Raw genomic sequence first — 20,991 nt, forward strand, 5'->3', positions numbered from 1 at the left:
CCAAACATGCATGTACCAATTCAAGGGCCCTTTCATATACAGCCTAGAAATGAGTCCATATTTTTGCATTATTTGCATTTGGCATTGGCAGCTTCCACTAGGCTGCATGAGCAGAGTCCACTAATGAAGATGTGATACATCGCCATCCTGCCCACCCACCAGGTTCTCTAAAAATGAGCCAAATTAAAAAAAGAAATCAAAAGCAAACTGAAAAGTTGCATCTATTGGTTTGGATACATGCTTCCACTCTTCTTGGTTGCCAAATTGTTGTCCATTTACCCAGAAGAACATTTGTGAGGTGTTTCAAGGGTGTCTTCCACACTAATCCCATACAAGAATACTTTGCTTGATGCATTGGTAATGGAAAATAGCCTTCCTCAAAGTTGGAAGCATGCTGATGGGTCATTAAGAGATAGAAGACACTGATTGTAAACAACAAAAAAAGAGTGACAAAGTGGTCTTTTGGACAGGTGGGGTGAATACACATGGCCACAAGTGTGTGTGTGTGTGTGTGTGTGTCCGTCCTGGCACGTGTGAGGTGGTGTGTGGGCGTCGAGAGGGAAAGCTCATAAAACCCATGATCACACTGATGAGGTCACAGGGAGTGAAACTGGAGAGAGCCTTTTCATTTCCTGCCTCATTCCATCCATCTTTCCTCCAACCTCGACCCTCTCAACAGGACTTCAGGTGTCAATTGACAGTCGAAAAAGAACTGACAAAAACTGTGGAAAACAGCTACATTGTAGAAGTAAACATGTACACAGGTGTATACAATTAGAAGACTGCAAGTTTGACCTACCTTATGCAGTTTGTTTTGTAAATACAGCCAAATCCTTAGTGTTAATTTTGACTGCATAAGTTGTCACATAACTTTCAAATGCAATTTTTTTTAGCAGTAGGACTTCTTTAGGTTTTGACATTACTGGACCCCTCTGGACATGAACTAAAACTAATATACTGTAGTCACCTTACCACTCATATTACCCTATAGAGTAGCTCAAAACTCATAATAAATAAATAAAACTCATGCTTGAATGTGTTGCAAAAAATGTGGTCTGGATGTGTGGACAGGAAGTGAGATTGGCGTTGAGTTTAGACCATATCATTATGCTTATGTTATTCTTATCATGCCTGTTGTGAGATAATTTAAACCTGCAATAAAGTCTCATTGAACATTACTGACACCTAGTGACCAGTAAAGACACTACATAATGACAATTTGAATGCATCTTATTATATTGCAATGCCTTAGATTTCTGTTTTAGTTCATTTAGCCATTTTTAAGCAAAATAAAGCAAAAAAAACCCATAAAATTTGCTTGACAATTGATTGATGAAATTCGAACCACAATGTGGCGAGGAAACTAATGGAAATGCAGGCCTTATGCAATCCTAAAGTCTTGATACACTTAAGGACTAATAAATAGGTTCTCCCTGCAAGACCTTGTATTAGATCTTATCCTCTTAAGCCTTATGGGCTGTGTAAGTGCTGTGGCTGGAGATCCGCCTGTAGCAACTCTGGAAAAAGCATTGATTATATCATCAGCGTGATGTTTGTTATTATTGGATGCGGCCAGCTTCAGCTTCAGCTTCACAAGTTTGATTCGTGTGTTGCTTTTTCACAGGCAGGTGGTTAGTCTCTTAGAGAGAAGGATGAGCTTAAAAAGCAATGAGACGTTGGAAGATGAACATGAATTTTGACACAACAAATAGCCAAGCGTTCGCTTAAAGGGCAGACGAGCCGACTCCGGATCACAAAAATCTGAAGAGCAAAGGATCAGGTGGGAAGTGAGAACCGCAAACACACTCCTGTTGTTACTGATTTGTACTGCTCTTCTATGTTAGAATCAAACTCAGAGGGGCAGTGAAAGCGGATTGTTTGCGCCCTCACATTTAGGACAGGGAGGGAAAATGAAAGGCGAGAAAAGCAGGAAGGATGCTGAGGGAAGCTGCATGCAATTGTAAACATATGTCTCTTCTTCGGAAAGGAAGGCTGAACCAAGAGCTTGAGTCAAGCAGCAGTACTTGGGATCAAAACAAATACAGTACTATCCTGGTCAAAATCTTAAGACCGGTTGGAAAACTGCCAAAATATGCATTTTGCACTGTTGGAGCTTAAGGTTCAAAATAAAAAAAGAAGAAAGGGAAGCATGAGACAAAAAGTTGGAGCTGGCTTTTGTTGAAAACTGCATTGAAAATCAAACAGAAAAATGGATTCAATGTCATTTTCTGTCACACTGTCATACCTTGTGATGACAAAGGCAGAAACACTTTTTGTCTTTGGAGTTTTGAGCTGCATCATAACAGGGAAGACCTGAAAAGTGTTTTTCTTCTATAAAATGCCTGCTCAAAACGTTTTGTTCCATTCCTTCTTTTTACACTTTGAAGTTCAAACTTGGAACCTTCTTAAGTTCCAACAATGCAAAATGCACATTATTGCAATTTTTCAAGTCATCTCAAGATTTTGATTTGGAGTGTACGAGCCAATGTCAAAGGAAGTTAGCGTCACACGGAATGAGGCATGCAGATAGGAAAATGCGATTCTCTCTAAAAAAGAAATGATTGTGCAAATAGTGGCTATATTATGCAAGTCGAGCTTTGTCAGCCCATCTGAAAGCAAATTGCCACATGTGATTAAACTTGATCAAATATTTCTTTGTGTTTGTGCGTCTACAATGTATTCTATTTGTAGCCCAAGGGGAGGCAGAGGCCCTTACGGTGATTAGGTATTCTGCATTCAGTATCAAGTTCAGCACAGGGGACCTCTGGCTTTCTCTGAACCATATTACGTTTTTTGCATCTTCTATTTACTCCAGCTTTTATAAAAACAAACAAATGAGATAATGTGAATGGGGAGCCTGGGATTAATTTTGAAGCAACTGATTAGCATGTGTGTCCTGGGATAATTATGTCTGGGACCGTGCCTAAAAAGCCTCCAGGCTTTGCTGCAGTCTAGAAAATAGACTCATGCTCCCCGCCTCGCATCTCCAATTCTAACCTACACTTGTCCCCCTGGAATACTGTCAATATTGACTACAGTCAAAACTACATGTTTTGACTTTTTTTAATGGCTGTCTTCTTTTATCTTCCATCAATCCACATGTCCTGTGTCTTACGGCTTCATCATTGGAAAAAAATCTAGAGTGACAGATGTAGTCCAGTTCGAGTCTCTTATTTATTAGAAAATGTAACGCTTCCCAAAAAAACAATAAATAAAGTGAAAGTCACTGCAGAACCGTGATAAGGTCCAGGCCGATGCGTCCCCGCTGAGCGTCCACATTTAACACCCGGACCTCCACCCTCTCCCCTGGTCCCAACGCCAGGCTGCGGCGGCGCTGAGTGACGGGCAGTTTATCCAAAGTAATGTTGCTCTTATGGATGAGACCAGCACGGCCAACGCCGATGTCTACGAAAGCCCCAAATAGACATGTGTTTTCCACCCGGCCTGTCAGGACTGTGCCCACCTGGAGGTCATGAATGGATACAATGCCTCGCTTAAAGTCCTCCTGCCCAAAATCTGGAGACGGTAAAGAGAGAAGATTAAAATATGACATCAAATTAGCTGTTTTGGGGGAGTAAGGACAAGGGAAATTGAGGGGGCATGGTAGACATGACAAAGGCTATTACATTTCGCAAAGTAACCAAATACTCGTCTACACATGCTTCCTCATCTTCCTCTTCCAAACATCTGTCCATACAGCTTGTACATGAGACTTCTTCTATTCCCCCTTCTGTAGTTTTAAAACAAAGACTTGCACCTAAGGATACAGCCGGGCCCAATAATGCTAACAACAGCACGTTTTAGTCTGTTTACTCAGCTGAACACGACTCAGAGGACAAGTGCGGTCTTCTGCAACCAAAGATATTGGATGCGAGAATTTTTTTTTTTTTTTTTGATGGAACATTCCTTCATTTTTGCATGGATACCTTTGGTGGGTTGCCAAATGAGACCATAAGAAAGGAGGTGCTGGTAAAAAGCCGTGGAAAGGATTTTACTTTTAAGTGACTTGTGAAATGTGAAATCTCCATTATTTTTACAGCTATGTACATTATTTTGTTAAATACATGTGATGCTGAGAGATGACATCACTTTAATGTGACACCTCATCATTCACGTCATACAATAATGATGATGCTTTATTTTGTTGACTTTGCTGTGTAATATGTATTATAATTCATAGTTTAATAGATGTGCTTTCTAATTCAACAAGATTATATAATGTTTACACATTAAGTGCAGTATTTGTTGCAATCATAGCAATACTCATCAAGCATAACTTTTTTTTAAGTTTTTGAAGTTGTCTAGAGTTAGCTACATGTTATGCTTTAATATCATTTGTCAGTATATAGACGTTCAAGGAGAAACCAACAATATTTTTTAGGATTTAGTCAACACCGAAGTTTCGAACACATTAAAATGCACCAGGAAGCGAACTGTAAACATTGTGCAATGTAAAATTCCTACGGAAAACATGCAAAATGTTTACTTCCTTCATCATCAGGAATGCATATGGAATCTAAATCATCACTTTGATAAACCTAAGTTGGAATTGCTAAACTTAATGTAACATGTGAATGTTTTTTTAATGTCAGATTTTAAACCATATAATTGTGTCATCCTGTTTGTATCAATGTGGAATCTAAACACTTGACGAAGAAAATGAAAACACAATTTGAATCCTAAAATGTGAGTCTGGAAGACCTCTGTATGACAGAAAAGGACCTACTGTACCTTGGCGTATGTCAAACCCTGGGGGCTGCGTGAGGCCGTCTATGATGAGCTGGAGGGTCTCAGGTGTGGTGCCCAGCGCTTTGGACAGCTCCTCGACGCTGCTGGAGCCAACTTTCCTGTTTACACACTGTTTGAGCTCAGCACTTCCAATCTGGTTGGCACCGCCACCAATGAGGCAAAGAAACCTGGCGAGGAAGGAGGGAGGTACAGAATAAAATGTGTCATTACGTGAGGTTAACACAAATACTGGACACATGTTTAATGGTGAACAAAAAGCGACTGACATGTAGATAGCACAATAAGTACAGGATGATTGAAAAGCAAAGCTGGGTGAGGATGTTTAGTCAATTCCTACTGTCAGGCCTCTAGAGACAAACGAGCCCCAAAAAAATTGAATATCAAAAGAGTCATATGGGCGTGTTTCCATCAAATTAAAACCTACTTGGAGCTATAAAACTTATTTGACCAATAAATTGAAGTGGTTTCCTTCAGCGTATTCTGTCTTCTTGTTCCTCCTGGTGGCATGAACCCACACTTGTTGCCACCTGGCAATTAGTCATGATTATTAATCCCTTTCTTAAACCTAAGTTGATTTCAGATCAACATTTGCAATAAATGTATTGTTACACAGGGGTCCCTGACCACCAGACTGGGCTGACGCAGAGCTGCGAAAAGACTACATGGAAAGCATAAACCAGCTGGAGCCACAACAGAAGGCTAAAAGAGTTGCAGACCCCTGGGTTAGGGAGATACTTTATTGATCCTGATGGAAATTCTTGAAATCCCAGCCACTCCCTTTTTCTAGGTCCCATAAAGCAGATACTGTATGTTTAGAGAAATGCACCACAATGTAAAAAGTGTGTTGTGCACTCCTTTGCAAGGGATATATTTACAGAATTTTGAATACTAATGCCTTGTGAGAGCAATACATTTTATTTTAATTTACTGCATTAATTTGCATTTGTTGAATTATGTTGTTGTAAGAGGTAAAAAATGTAAAATCTAAGCTGAGTAATGTTTTGCAGCTCCAGTCTAAAAAGAGGGCAAAATGGCTCCATTGATGGTAAAGGTTGCAGATACCCTGGTATAAGGGTTTATATTATTTACACTTTCCACATCTGGTGATAGATGGGAATGTATTAGCCTGTATATATGTGCGTGTGTGTGTGCATGCGTGTGCGAGCGTGGACCAGCTGGGTGGTGTCTGTGATGGATGTCGCGCACTGGTAGCCTGACGCCAAACAGACTCCCCAGCTGTCCCACCCACTCCCACCCGCTGCCCCAGTGATGGACTGAACAGGTGGGCACACACAAAGTTGATTCATAGAAAATGTTGTTGAGAAATGCTTATTTGGCAGTAGCAGGGGATGTAAGTGCGGATGTAAGAGGACACGGCTTGTGTACAAATTCGTATGAGACAGCTGTGACGGCAGAGGGCCTACTGTGAGGACGTGCTGTATTACGGAGAAATGTAAAGATTTTCCATTGACATCTTGCTATTTTTTAAAACTATTTTTTTCTTTGTCTAAAAACATCAATAATTTGCCATGCTTATTTGATTTTTTTCCCAGTCTCTTGTATCATTTGTCATGTTGAATTTGGAGGATTACTTAGGATAACTTTCACACACTGCATTGAACTACTAACAAAAATTTCCCAGAAATGAATGCATACATCCATTTAAACCTCTGTGTCATCTCAGTGACATTTTAATGGTAGCACCTGCTCCATTACTGATCATGTCAATATAATATTTTTGTCTGTCTATAAGAGAGGGAATGTGGGTTACACGAGGCTACACTAAGTTATGTTTGTGCCTCCGTGTTCATCCCTGTGTATGTGTTGTATTCAGTTACTAGTGGGGGGCGATGTGTGGGCCCTCACCAGTTATGGAGGATCCCGTTTCCCTGATGTGATGAAAATGATATTCCTTACACACCTCACACAGACACAGACAAACATGCACATTCTTAAACCATCCTCTATTGCAGTTTTAAATTGTATTATGCCGTTCAGCCAGACTCTCTCTGGTTATGGACTGTATATTATATTGTATTACATTTACAATACTTGGCCATGTGGTAGTTTTTTCCCCGATTGAAATAGATTTTTAAAAAAACTGAATTTGACTAGAGAGAAAGTGATTGGAAATAATTGGTTGGCAACGAGTAAAAATACATGCATCATCTTCACACACATGCACAGGGAGACATTCAGCCACAAACTTGCATTGAGGCCATTAAAAAGGCACATCAGAGCCTTTAGTGTCAGAATGTATGTAGACTAAACACACTTGAGTGACCACAGCTGTAGCAGAGTGGGATCCCCCACACTCACCCATGCCACATGAAACACACATTGTTGGACATGCTGTTGGTGGCTGCATCAGCCCTGCTAACAATCATAGCGCCTACAAAGACAGATGCTTACAAAGACACAGTAACGAGCAACGGCAACAGTGGAAAGCGACTCTGTGAAAATCACATCATGAATCCTTGCGCCAGAATAAGCAGCACAATGTGAGACGCTGTCCTAATCAACCTCATCTTTGCCCAAACATGCTTCAGCCTGTGGGAGAGGCTGATGTCCAAGTGTCCGTGTGTCGCTGTGTGTCTGTGTATGTGATGTACCTCTGTGCCACATCGTAGGACTCTGGGTGTATGCAGGTCTGGTCTAGAGGGTTGAAATGTGTTGGTATGATGACACTGGACTTTCCTTTGACCTTCTTTGCTGCTGGTTTATTCGGGACCGCTGGATGAGGTGCAGACCTGCCGCTGTTGTTGACATGACAAATGCATAAAAGTCCTATGAGGAAGCCATCCTTTACAAACCTCGACAGTAAAATGCCCCGGGATACAAATAATAAAACATCCCTGCAGATTTGCCAGTAGAAAGATGAACACTGGAAGAGGGATGGCAATGTACAAATACAGTGCATACTAGTTTTTGGATTGTGAGAAGCCACAGTTAGAAAATCTCCGGTGTGGGAACACTTGGCCTTTCCTGGTGAAATACATCAACTGTCAAAAACAGGTGGGTGACACAAAAGCAGTGTGTCACCATTGTTAGTAGAGATGGGGAGCTACTAACTGGGTGTTCAAACACACAGTTTAAACTCTTACTGTTTCACTTGTCTGCATTGTTGCACTTTAAACCCCAGGTATGGGGAAAAAAATGATTAGTGTACCAACAAATAATGACAATGTGGCACGGTGTATTAACTCAATCACCTGTGCATGGTTTGCTTGTTGATTCTGATGAAGCCGGCACACTGCTGGTAGCTCTTTGGTCCTATGCCTTTGACCAGTTTGAGCTGCTCCCTGTTGATGAAGGGGCCGTTTTGCTCTCTCCACTCGGCAATATTCTGCGCTCTGCTCGTACTTAAGCCCGCTATGTGCCTAGAAGAAAACAGAGAAACGAGAGAAATGCTGTGCATTAAAGTTGAATCATAGAAATAAAAAAATGTCAGTGTGTGAAATTCCACCCTCGGCCATCTCTGTGCGGAGTTTGCATGTTCTCCCCGTGCATGCGTGGGTTTTCTCCGGGTACTCCGGTTTCCTCCCACATTCCATAAGAAAACATACTAGGTTAATTGGTGACTCCAAATTGTCCATAGGAATGAATGTGAGTGTGAATGGTTGTTTGTTTATATGTGCCCTGTGATTGGCTGGCGAACAGTCCAGAGTGTACCCCGCCTCTCGCCCGAAGACAGCTAGGATAGGCTACAGCACCCCCGCGACCCTCGTGAGGAAAAGCGGTAGAAAATGAATGAGTGTGTGAAAACTAAATGGACACATTAACAAAAGACAATAAAGCCAAATTGGAGGGCATTTGTCCAGTTTTGTCTGAGCAATACAGAAAGGTGATCTGAAGCCCTGTGACTCACTGACTCTTAAACACACTGCTGCGTCAACACTTCACATAATACCTCAGTCATCAACACGTCTGTAAGGGTTTGTGTGCATGTGTGTCTAGCATGACTTCTTGGCAGGGCTCAAAAAAGCTCACTTGCAGCGCAGACAGGTAAACAGATGACCTGATGGCGGCATTGGCAGCCCAACGCCAGCTCGTTTCATACCGTGTTTGTTTCTGCTGTGTTTGATTGTCTACGTGCGTTTGAGGCAAAGGCATGTGCATGTATGTCATTTATTTTTGGTGCGCGTGAGCGTGTCATTTACCTCATCAGAGTCTCAGAGCAGATGTTGATGTCGACCCCGACAAAGCTCACACACTCCTGCACCACAGCATCCAGAGCCGCCTTCAGAGCTCCGGATGAAACATCATGCTGGAAACACACACAAACAAAGAAATGTTAGAAGGAAAACTGATACAAAGAACAAGTAAGCTCCATTTCACAGAACAGAATTTCATAAACCATATTTTGATATATCTATCTGTCTGGAATTTAGGCAAAACTTGTAGGCACAACATCCCCTGGGAGGATTATTAAATTTCATCCTGAAAAGAGATTAACAGCAGCTGGGCCAAAGCAAATCCTGACACACCGAGAAACATTTGATTGACAACTACTGTAAAAAGAAACATGAAAAAAAATCAGAGAGCTGATTGACAGATGGAAAGCGTACAGAGGGCGTAAAGACAGTGAATGTTTAGCTTGGCAATCGATAAAGTTCCTCTAATTGAACCCGGTCTCAGCCACCAACCCAACAACAATTTGGAAATATGTCCAAAAAGGAATGGAATGTTTTCCTTATTAAGACAGAGTAGCGAGCAAAAAGATAGGAGAGATTAGATCAAGTCTGATGATGGCCAAAGAGTTGGACACCTCAGCAACTGCTCAAGGATTAGCTGACAGGCTAACTCCAGGCTCGTACTGGTGCTAGTCGAGTCCTGACTAGAACAAGAAAATATGACCATATTAGTCCAGTAGTCAGGTCTCTGCACTCCCGCGGGTGCCCAGAGTCAGGACTTTTTTCATCTTGTAAAAAGGCCAATAAACATCATATATACTGTCTTTAAAAAAGCAAAGCTTTGTGTTTGTGTATCATTCATTATTGGTATTAACATTTCAGTTTTTTCTTGTGACATTATGCCTTTTGCTGTACTTTATTTTTGTATAATGTGCCGCGAGCCAATAAAAAACAAGTAACAGGCCATACATGGTCCCTGGGTAGCACACTACAGCCTACAGCTCTTTGCCAGTGTGCAACTTATGGCATGATGTCAACTCAAGCAACTACAACTATGGACTATTAAGCATGTTAGCTTCCTTCATCGCAAGTGCACAAATGTAATTAAAGAAAGAAGGGGCGTGTTATTGCAGCTGGATGTACGTTGCTGCGTTTCAACAGTCATTTTTATTGCGAATGTTAATCCAAAATTATAGGACCAGGTGTTCACGGAGGTGTACTGTACTGAAGGAGTCGTACACCCACAAGAAATGACCAATCACAGCTTTATGATCCACGTTGCCTCAACACTAGATTTGATTTTTTTTTTTTTTTTTTGGAGGTGCTTGTCACATTAGCCAACAGAGTTTGCACGTGGAGGAGCAATCCAGTGTGTGAAACTGAAATTGACAAAATGCAAGAAAATGCAGCAAAGTGTACAAGCATAATTAATAAGTGTCAAAATGCATGAAAAGTACAAAAAAGCAGTACAATTAAAATGAATAGCATTAATTCCCCCAATCATTGATAAAGGCAACTGATCCAAACGCCCATGCCCAGTGATGACAGAACCATTTGACGCCGAATGAAGAAGGATCCTGAAAGGCAGCACAGCTGGAGGCGACCTGAGGACAATAAAACAAACAAGGCATGCCCATGCAGGAGAAATGAATGATTTATGACTACGATTGAGGGGATACACAAGGTGGGAGGTGTCAAGGGAGAGTTAGCAGAGTGGAGGAGGAAATCACCTGTAACGTTACACCGGAGAAGAATGTTTTCACATGAGAAAAAAAAGGTGGAGGTGAGTCTTCACCTGCAGTAAGGCACCGATGAAGTGTTCCCACATTCTTAATGAAACATTAGAGCAGGTGAGAATAGGGCACTTCCTATGACACACTCAAAAAATGTGCTCGACTGAAACCGACTTTAAACTTGTAGTGTGTGATTCCTGTTTGCACCCACAGTGGTTTATATAACCGGTCAAACAACAGCACAAAAAGAGGTCATTGATGACTGACAACTGAGTGTTTAAAAAAAACTGTGAAACAGGTCAATGTTGCAGAAAGGAAAAGAGGTAAAGGTGCAGTTCTGCCCTATTAAACCCATTCAGTGTGTCATGACATCCAAGACGTCCAAAACCTCATGGCACCCTGCTTGGTTTACAGTAAGCACTAAATATACCAGTGGAGCATGTCATTCTGTATCAGTATATCTCCATCTTGACTGATGGGCATCTTCCTTCACAATGAGCATACCACACCTCATTTATGCTTTCCTATCTGTCATTTTCTTGGACGTCTTACTTCCTTCCTCGCTTGTGCATGAAGATGTCTTAACATGCGAAACCAACGTTATTCTTGTGAGAGCTACTTTTACGAAATGAAAATGGCAGAGAGCTACTCATTTTTGTAACATTCATTTTCATAGCTTACTTCAGTAAGCTTGTTTTGTGTCATTAACAAGACGCTGGTTTCCGTAACTCACAATTGGTATTAAAACAATAAAAATATTTTTGCTCATCTGCATCCTACCTACAGCCGTGCTGGGAGCTGGTGTGTGCGATCCAGCAGATTACCAAATTAAAGTATTTCATATCCACGCAAAAACATCACAATCCGGGAGATTTTTAACTTCAGCCCTTCAGGATGTCGAGAGGCAAGTGCAATTTCCGTCAGTCTGGGATAGTCGGCAGCTCTGCCAGAGTCACTGGTTTTATCCAAATCATCAAGTGTGTATTTTGATTGGTTACAAACTAGCCGTAGGCAGGCGACCTATATGCCGCAGACCTCAAGGCAGACCTTCTGTCTGCACCTTGACTGCTTAAATGCCGCAGTTACCACATCAGGGCTGAGATAAACTGTATACTGTACACTAAAATAAGCTTCAAAATTTGCCTTTGTCCTGCTAGAAAACCGCATACGGAACAGCGGTTGCCAGTATAACATTAGATAAACAGCCACAAACTGTAAATAAGAGGAAGCCGAAAGACAAAGCAAAAAGGAAAAAAAGTAAACTGCTGAGATGTGATGTGCTGATGGACGATGATGACAGGAGACCAAAATACCCTTCACCAATGATGAGCTTGGCAACTGGAATATTGCTGGAGCCACGCAGGCTGCAGACACTAAGAAGAGCCTTAGGCCTGTAAATGTTACAGGAGCCAACTGTTAGGTCCTTGCAGTCTTGTGGACTTGACATGTGCGGATTTAATAATCACAACAACAAAAAAAAAGCCAGAGACATTAGACATTATGTAGGAAACCTTTGCTTGTTGATGTTGAATGTTTGCAATGCATTTGAGGAATTTGAAAAGGTCATATGCAAGTTAATTACTCCTGACCTATTTGAAAAAATAAGTCTGGCTAAACTCAGGCATATTCTGTCACCTAGTGGCTCTTCATTGAAATGCACTGTGCAATCTTTACATTAAAATCCTTATCACTATCTTGTTTTACTTGTGTAGAATGAGGCTGCAATTCATACCTGCATGCACACTAAAAAGCTTAAGTGTTTTGCAGCCTTTCAACTTAGCTGAAGTGATTTTACACATTGCATTAAATGAATACAAAAAATGAGAATATCATGAATGAGTTCATCTTCCCGTATGTATCCATTTCCTCCATCATCTCATCACTCATACACTGACAGGATAATGGACAGTCAAAGTAGTAGTAGATTACATTTGGCAGCTTCCACCATTGATAAAATATTTTTTTTCCCACGCCTCCAAAAATTGGAGGAAGGAACCATCAGCCTTTGTCAACGCCCAATTTCTTACCTCTCTTTCCGTCTGGTCTTGTCTCGCCTGTGGGCACAACCATTCAAGAAAGGCAAACTCTGCACACTCACCTGCCCTTTCAGATACACTCATAACACATGAGTCAAGCCAAAGAAAAATTGTTTGTCAAGCATGATTTTCTTTTCCTGTCACTTTTGTCTATCTCCAAGATAGCTGCAGATTGGCCTGATGAAAAGTGCAAAGTTACAATTTGAGACAAGTGTATTTACTTAAGGTTTGTAGCTTTTATACAGACTCCGCTGAATGCAATTCTAAACGTCATACATCCCAAAAATATTCCATATTTTTATATTGAATCCTACTTCAACAGAAATTAACTTCATGCAGTCGAGTATGAAACCAATTAACCACAACAAACAAGAAATTATTGTATTCCAGCAAATCTATCATCTTTTCAGGGATCACACACACCGATGGGAATTTTGCCATTCAGCTTCTTGTTAGAGAAGAGAAAAGTCCACCAACATTGAACAGTTGGACATCTGCATTCAAAAGTTTAGGTCAGATTAAGTTCATCTGCAAAGGTTATAATGCATTTTAAGTTCAGCCTGATATTTCATCCTGAAAAATCCACGCGGGTCCCCCTTAGCTACGACTAACACCTCCGAAAGATGGGGTAAATAAAGGGTATGCAACACCCATCCATCCAGACAAGAAATCCTGAATTCAGTAAACAGTGGAGGGTGACAACACACAAATGAAGGGAGCAGTGGCAGTGGATTTAATATCCGGCAGGCATGGGCCGGCCATGTTTTCTTACTCAGCACTCTGCATGTGTGAGTGTGGAAACGGCAAGAGACTGACAGATGAAGAAGCTATCCAAAGACCACACCCAATAAGGGTCTGGGGGTTAAATCACAGTTTGAAACTTAAAGTTGTTGAAATGACTATATCATCATGTATTTCACTATATGTGACCATCTTTTCATAAAGACATTTGTGTGGACATTGATGTCTAACAAAGTATTTTGCCTGTGCTAGCATTGCAGCAGTGAAAAACGTTGTTCCCACAGCAATAGTTAAACTCAATCTGATTTTAATGGTCCTCACTTTTTTCACCCTTAGCTCATTTCCTCTATTCTCTCAGAGCTGTCACTCAACCGGGGCTAAAGCAGGGAGAAGTGAAAGTGTGATCCCGCTGTGCCAGCGATGCTAGAGTTACATCTGCCCTCCATCTTTTCAGGCCTTATGGGCAATAATCTTTCAGAAAGAGACCTCAGAATGTCACAAACCACACAGGAAAACTTGCAAAAAAAAATATAACGTTACACAAAGTTGTACGGTACTTTGACATACGGGGGCTTTAAATATACACACACCGTGTAGAAAGCTCTCGCTCACGGGTCAAAGTGATGTGCCGTCTCATATCTGTCAGCACCCGGGGTTTATTTACCCGGGTATATTATCATTTGTTGACCTAGTCACATGATCTGAGGGTGGGAGGTGCTGCACCCCCGGCACCCCGGAGAGCCATGTGATGAGAGATGCAGTCCTGTGACCTAACAAACTCACACACACAAGCACTTACACAATATGACCTATGGACTTTCATCAAATTTCACTCTGCACTGACCCGTCAATGTTCCTGTCGCTTTTTCCACTGACTTTTGTCACCATCTGCTGTCCTGTCTTAATCCCCATATTTCTCCTCCCTCCCTAAAGTCAATATGGGACTTCTTCCTGACCCCTTAGGGGCAATGACTCACAATTAATCCATTAGGCGAGCCAATGAAAATTGTTTGTCAAGCATGATTTGTTTTCCTGTCACTTTTGTCTCCTCTAAGATGGCTGCAGAGTGGCATGATGAAAAGTGCAGTGAAATAACTTGTTTTTGTGAACATAGCACACACACACACACACACACAAACTTACGTCACTCAGGGTCATTAATCAAGTTAGCAGCCACCATAAACGTCATCTATTCACACAGACCTCCACTATGGTTGATCTGTTTGCCTCTTCTATGTATTTCCTACTGTTAATTTATCTATTAAACAGACTCATTACTTCTACTTTTTTCCCTTCAGGCTCAAATACTATAGGCCTAATCAACACAATCAAATTAGTAGTGTGCAGTATATCTGTCAAATGTGTTTTTTTAAGTATATTTCCCATGTAAGTGCTGAAAAGTCAAGTATCTTACCTGGTATGTTCCAATGCCTATGTGTTTTGGATCTATTTTCACAAGCTCAGCCAACGGATCCTGGACACGTCTTCCAATGGACACTGTTAAACACAGACAAGCAGATAAGACGCCAACAAGACATCAATTGAGATTCATGAACTTCAACTATCCACGGTGCTTATTGGAATATTCACAGCTGTGTTATTTAGAATGAGTGAAAATGCAAATGTTCTAACAACGTGGGCCTGAGGGGTAAGGCCGAATCCAATTTCACCGTTCCTGCAACCCAATAATAATTAAAGGTGGCTTTAAATTAGAGGCGCTACATCTGTTATTTAGATAGATGTGGAAGACACACACCTTTGGAAGCATTCAATCAGCCAGCGCAAATAAAGACAACACATTTGTAGCAAAGCAGGGCTGAGCCTGAAAACATTCGTTAGCGTGCTTGTGCCGCAAATATATTTGTCCATGATGATGCTGACAAGGTTAATTGACAAAAAAAAAACTATTTCAAACACATGCATTATACGACATCACAATGGCACACAGACCATGTTTTTTTTTAATTTACCGTCATTTCTTACTTTTGAATCTCAGAATAAAACTCCTGAATTGAAAAGCCTGCGACAATGCATGGAGATAGTAGTGTTTGTGGTAACATTTCTGTTAGAAAGGATGAGACGCAGAGGCAGAAAAAAAGAAGGATGTGCTACAGTGGAGGGAGTATGTCTGGAATCAATGGCTTCTCCTCTCTCTTCTCTCGCTGTGGTGGGAGGCTGCAGCCTGAGATAATATTTAGACAGGAATGGAGTTTCAAACCTGCCCTTGCTCAGTGCACAACCAAAAGCTAGCTCCTATACTTTCTCTGCAGTCTATCTCAGCACTTATTAAAAGTTTATGGGCACTATAGTTTTGTGTTACTTAAAATACAAGAGAAAAACTGAAGTAAGAGTGTTAAAACGCACACGTGTGCGTTAAAAAAAAGCAAAATCATTTTGCATGTGTGTCGTTATTTATCTGGAGACAAAGCGAAAACGGTGGATTAAACTCATCTGTCACCTGTGGCAACCAGGTAAAACACTGGGGAGGGTACGAACGAGTGACCTTCTTCATCTCAAGGCTCCCCTTCCATGTCCTGTTGTTACATTCTAGACTTTGGATAGAGGTTGGGGTTGGCAGAGGAGACGTGCACAAAGAAGTGAGGAGAAAAACAGTCCTCCTGCTGACTAGTTAAAATATTGTCCTGTACCGCTATAGGTGTCCTTTATCTCAACTGTAGGTGGGAGGGATGGAAGCTCCATGCACAGAACAGCCCCATCACCCCTCTGTGGCCTGGTTCAAGTATATTACCACAGTGACACTGCTGCAGTCCAAATTCAGTTGCTGGCTCAATGGTAAAAAAAAAAAAAAAAGAAGAAGTGCTGCTGATCACAGGAAACTGGTAAGGAATAATTCCGTCTCTCTTGATTTAAGGCTTTTATAGAGGAAGTCTGTTGGAAACATTTGTTCTGGGCAAAAGTGTTTTTTTATTCTGCTGTGTTTTCAGTGATGGAGTATGTGGAAGAATGCCACAGAGACATGAGAAAATCTAATAGAAAAGCCAGATATTCACTGGTAGAGTGGCATTTTTTCTGCTGGAGTGGAAATTTAATCAAACGCAAAAGAATCTATAGAATCACTGCATAATGCTAAGTACATTTTGTACACAAAAGTGCTAGTAAAACTACTGACATGTTTATACTGAAAAATATAAATGCATAAATACACAATCCTTCACGGGTTTAAGTCATTTTCTGTGTTCACAAAAGGTCTGTATTGTCCAAAACTCTGTCGAAATCCGTGTTCGTGAGCACAGGTGGGGCAAGATGCTGGTGACACAGCGTGTGCCTTAAGCTGGCCACAATAAAAGGCCACTGCACAATGTGCAGCTTTATGTCGCAGATGTTTTAAGTATTGAGGGAGCATGCAATAAGTCCACCAGTCGACCCTCGCTACAACACGGTTCAAATATCGCTCACTCACTCTTTTGCAGTTTTTCTCTTTTGTGGTTGACTATAGCCAGGTATTCCGTGTGGAAGTGGTACATTTTTGGCTGCCTATTTTGTCCTTTTCCTCAATTTCAAACCCATTCTTATCTTTGGAACGAATAAATTGGAGGCTTATGTCTCTACCATAAACCATTTCCAAATTACAAATAATATTTGTGAGAAATAGGCTTTTTGTGTAACAGATAAAGTTGTAATCTTTGAATTGATGGTGTTTATATATTTAAGTTGTATTGCTGACCAATCACATTATCTGTCGCAAATGAACATCCTCCACCCTGGTAGTTGAGTTACCATTACCTGCGCTCCTCAGGTTGGGGTCCAAATCTGGCATCTCCTTGACCGCCTCGGGGCTAACACTGTAGATAGATGCCCCAGCCTCATTGGTAATACTGGTGTGGGACAGGAAGACAAACTCATCAACACAATAGATGAGGAAATACTGTAGTACTGACACACTAAGTGAGGAAAAAGAACAGTCAAATAGGGAATTTTAGGTGGTTAGGGGATGAGGAAGACAACATAGAGTGGTTGAAGCAGATGACCAGTCTAACATGTTCATTCATTCAACTCTAAAATCTGACATTATGGACAAATTATCACCACTCTGGCTTCACAGTAATAATACAATTAAAAATTGTGAAATAAATTCATCTTAAGGGTTCTTCTTCAGGTAACTGCAGAAGCTATAGCCTCATTTTGGTCCTTCGTGGTATTACGAACACTCTTGTTTTGACCATACGCAAAGAGACGGGGTGGAACTACCATTAGACAAACACAGGCAATTGCCTGGGGCCCCAAACGATTCATTAAAAAAATATTAATTTGTTAATTGCAAACATGTACTGTAAGTATTAAAGCGGTAAATGTTGATTAATGTTCTTATCAATTACAGTAAAAGTGTTGAGATAATAGACTTGTTAGGTTATAATAATCACCCAGGAGGATGTTAAGGACTTCATTAGTTCAGGCTATATAACTTTCTCACATTCACGCTTGTTAAAATATGATAAACATGAATATTTCAAATTGTTTGTGGGGGAGTATGTAAACATGACAACAAAACTAGCAACATAAACTGATAACTGCAACAGATTTCATGAGCATGAAAAATTACATGCTCACTTTTTGTAAAAATGTGGGGTAAAAGGATGTAGAAGGCCCCTAAGGTAGGTTCGCCTTTGCCTTGCCCCCAAATGCCTAAACACGCCCATACTAAGAGTCAAACGTTTGTTTGTTAACGAAGCCCTCCGTCTCTGTTCATGTGACACTACTGTCATCTAGCGGTCAGTGTGGTATACTGCAAATAGTTGATGAGACATTTATACATGTAGATCTGTAGTTTGATAGCATTATCTGGCTTTAAGTCATATCCAAAATTACAAAGAACATATTTTAAACAAAACTGTGTGCAAAAAATCACAATGATTTCTTTTATCTGACAAATGAAATACTGCAGATTTTAAAATGACAAGCACACACACGAAGATATGATGCAGGGAATCATTCATTGATGAATGCATGAAGGCTGTATGGAATTAATGTGCAATTTTGTGGTCTGTAGAGAAAATCTCAATATTAAATTAATGATAAACAACTTTGAAATCAATGTAATGATGATTATGTTTGGATGATAATACTTGGTCTATAGAAACAGTATACAAAAAGCCACCAAGGTACAATGAAGCTGTCATGTTGCTGTTTAGTCCTTCTGAAAAATGCAAAATGGGTGGGGGATGTCCTCAGGGCCTTCCAACGTGACGAAGTCAGTGCCTCCTCCATGTCCACAATTTAGAATGCAACCTTCTTTCAGTCACACGCACACACATACAATTTTAAAAAAGGACTCGTGCTCACTCGTCATTGTGTCCTATTCATCACCACCACCACCACCACCACCCCCCACGCTGCCCCACTGTTCTTTTTGTCAGCTTCCAATCCATCGTGCTGACAGCTGACATATCGCCATGGTGACGCCACTAACGAGCACTGGCACATGACCTTCAAAGGGGTCAAATCAGAGCTGGTCATTAAGCCAGCGACACACGACACAAGACATTCACACTCACCAAGATGACTAAATGCGATGAGACAGGAAGAAAGTCTTTTAAATATAAATTACAAAAACATCTCCACAAAGATGCAGAATGAGGCAAGGCTGCATGTGAGGTCAGCAGGTTAAAAAAAACACTCCATTTTGGTCAATGGAGGGTGGGGGTGAAACGTACCTAATTCAATCAAGAATGAGTAAAACAGGTGCAAGTGATGAAGAGATATCACAAAGCATAATAAGGGAGTCTTATTATATGGAAGTGAATTAAGGCCGACAGCGGGGCTGCTGGGTAACGGCACAGTCACAGATACAGCTCTGGGCCCTCAGTGACATGGCATCATTGGCCGTCGTTACGACGAGGGTATCAGCCTGGCAGCCAGCAGAAGGTTGTCTACTGGCCAGCTCTGAGGCCTCGGTGGATCCATGCTTGACATGCTAACACACACACACACACACACACAGCCAAAGTCATTGGTTGCCTCTGCTTGTAAAGCGATGACTTAGAGGCCCTGTGGGATGGGGATGGAGAGGGGGGGGTTCCATCTTTTTCGCGCCCTCTTAACCCCTAAACACACGGGCCTGCCAGTAGACCTCCGTGCCTCCCTGGGGCAAAGTCACAAGACGGCTACGCTATCTGTTCTTTGACTGGTGGACTGAGGGACACAGCCTTGGGCCTGATGCACACACAAAATGACTGACCCCTGCCTTCTTGAGGCTTAGCATGGGAGGAGACGGATACACACTTTGATACCTCATTAGAGCCTGGGAGAGTGCACGCATAGCCTTGATGCAAATCACAAACAGCGCATCAGATCAGTCAGAAAAGACGAGGGGCAATCATATCACTGACTAATCTGATACAGAGGACAAAAGAGAAGTTTTTGTCTTTCCTAAAGACGCCATTGTTAATATTGATATTTAACTATATCACAGCCATCTTGGTGACTCATTTCAATTTCAACAACGGGTATATTCCATTTCAATTTCCTTCATTGGGATTAACTCCCCCATTTCAGTGCTGTCAAAAGATTTGGACACTCTGGAAAAAAATCATGACTACCAAAACGATAAAACACCCCAGCATAAGAGATTGACAATGCTGAAAAGATCATTTACTATAAATTGTGCAATTAATTCCTAGATACCGCCTACATAAAACCCATGCATTTATTGACTTTGACTAAGGCAAATGTGGAAAATATACTGTACAATTATGTAACACAGGTGGATTAATAAGCAGAATGAAAAGGCTCTCTCTGACACAAGCCACAGTGCAAAGCACCAATGAGGTTTGAAATCCAAAAAAGTATGTCTCGCAACAGCCAACAAGTGCATGCTGAGTGATAAAATACACTTAAAGTCGTAAACAGGCATTGGTCCGACACCTCAGATGAAAAATATGACCTTATGAAACTTAAAACAATAACATGCCTGAAGCATATCGGTATGCAGAATCACATTATGGACCAGATTGAGTAAAGAGCTCAAATAATGTACTAAAAAGGAGCCAAATGTTACAAGCAGTTGATGTTTACAAAGTATCAGGTAGAAGAATCCTGAACCACAGTGTACATGCTATGTTGAACAAGTATTGCACTATGGTACTTTTCTTACGACATTGTATGTACTCACTCTATTGTGTTTCTGTCAAAGACTTTCATTACTTACTACTATATATTTATTATTGATTCAAAAGTTATATAAATTATTGGTATTGATTTACAAACCTTAACTCCTATTGTAGCACAGTGTTATACAACCTTATCATGTTATTTCACAATTGGTGATGATGATACATGCTGATTACAGGAAGTAAACAAACAGTATTAGCAATTGATGTGAAACAAAGAGGTGGGAGGATTAAATAAGCCTTGCTTCTTTCTGCTCCTTTTTGGACATGTGGAAATCTGAATTTTAATATGTGATATATTCCAACTTAACATATATGCATGTTGAAAATACATGAAATGCTTCGATTGGCATCATCCCCTTCCAAGTGTGTTAAAAAAGCTGTGAGGTCACAAATTAGCACTCCAAAACGTGTTCACAAAAAGCAAACACAGACACACACACACACACACACACACACACACAAGTTGCTC

The 20,991-nt window shown here is 41.0% G+C and overlaps 1 protein-coding gene across 1 annotated transcript in view; it reads right to left on the reverse strand.

Moving 5' to 3' along the window:
* Nucleotides 1-3,164: 3,164 nt before the first annotated feature.
* srbd1 (S1 RNA binding domain 1) overlaps nt 3,165-20,991 on the reverse strand; it is a 32,088-nt gene continuing 14,261 nt past the window's right edge. Inside the window, exons 15-21 of the mRNA XM_058058835.2 lie at nt 17,137-17,228; nt 14,807-14,889; nt 8,910-9,016; nt 7,962-8,129; nt 7,362-7,505; nt 4,732-4,916; nt 3,165-3,516 (exon numbers count right to left, since the gene is read on the reverse strand). Of these exons, the coding sequence (XP_057914818.2) occupies nt 3,224-3,516; nt 4,732-4,916; nt 7,362-7,505; nt 7,962-8,129; nt 8,910-9,016; nt 14,807-14,889; nt 17,137-17,228 (1,072 nt within the window). The 3' untranslated portion in view covers nt 3,165-3,223. The remainder of the gene's footprint in view (nt 3,517-4,731; nt 4,917-7,361; nt 7,506-7,961; nt 8,130-8,909; nt 9,017-14,806; nt 14,890-17,136; nt 17,229-20,991) is intronic.

The sequence above is a fragment of the Doryrhamphus excisus genome, linkage group LG20 (assembly GCF_037039965.1).
Source record: "Doryrhamphus excisus strain RoL-2023G ecotype Guam linkage group LG20, RoL_Dexc_Guam_v1.1, whole genome shotgun sequence".
In the NCBI taxonomy this organism is placed as follows: Eukaryota; Metazoa; Chordata; class Actinopteri; order Syngnathiformes; family Syngnathidae; genus Doryrhamphus; species Doryrhamphus excisus.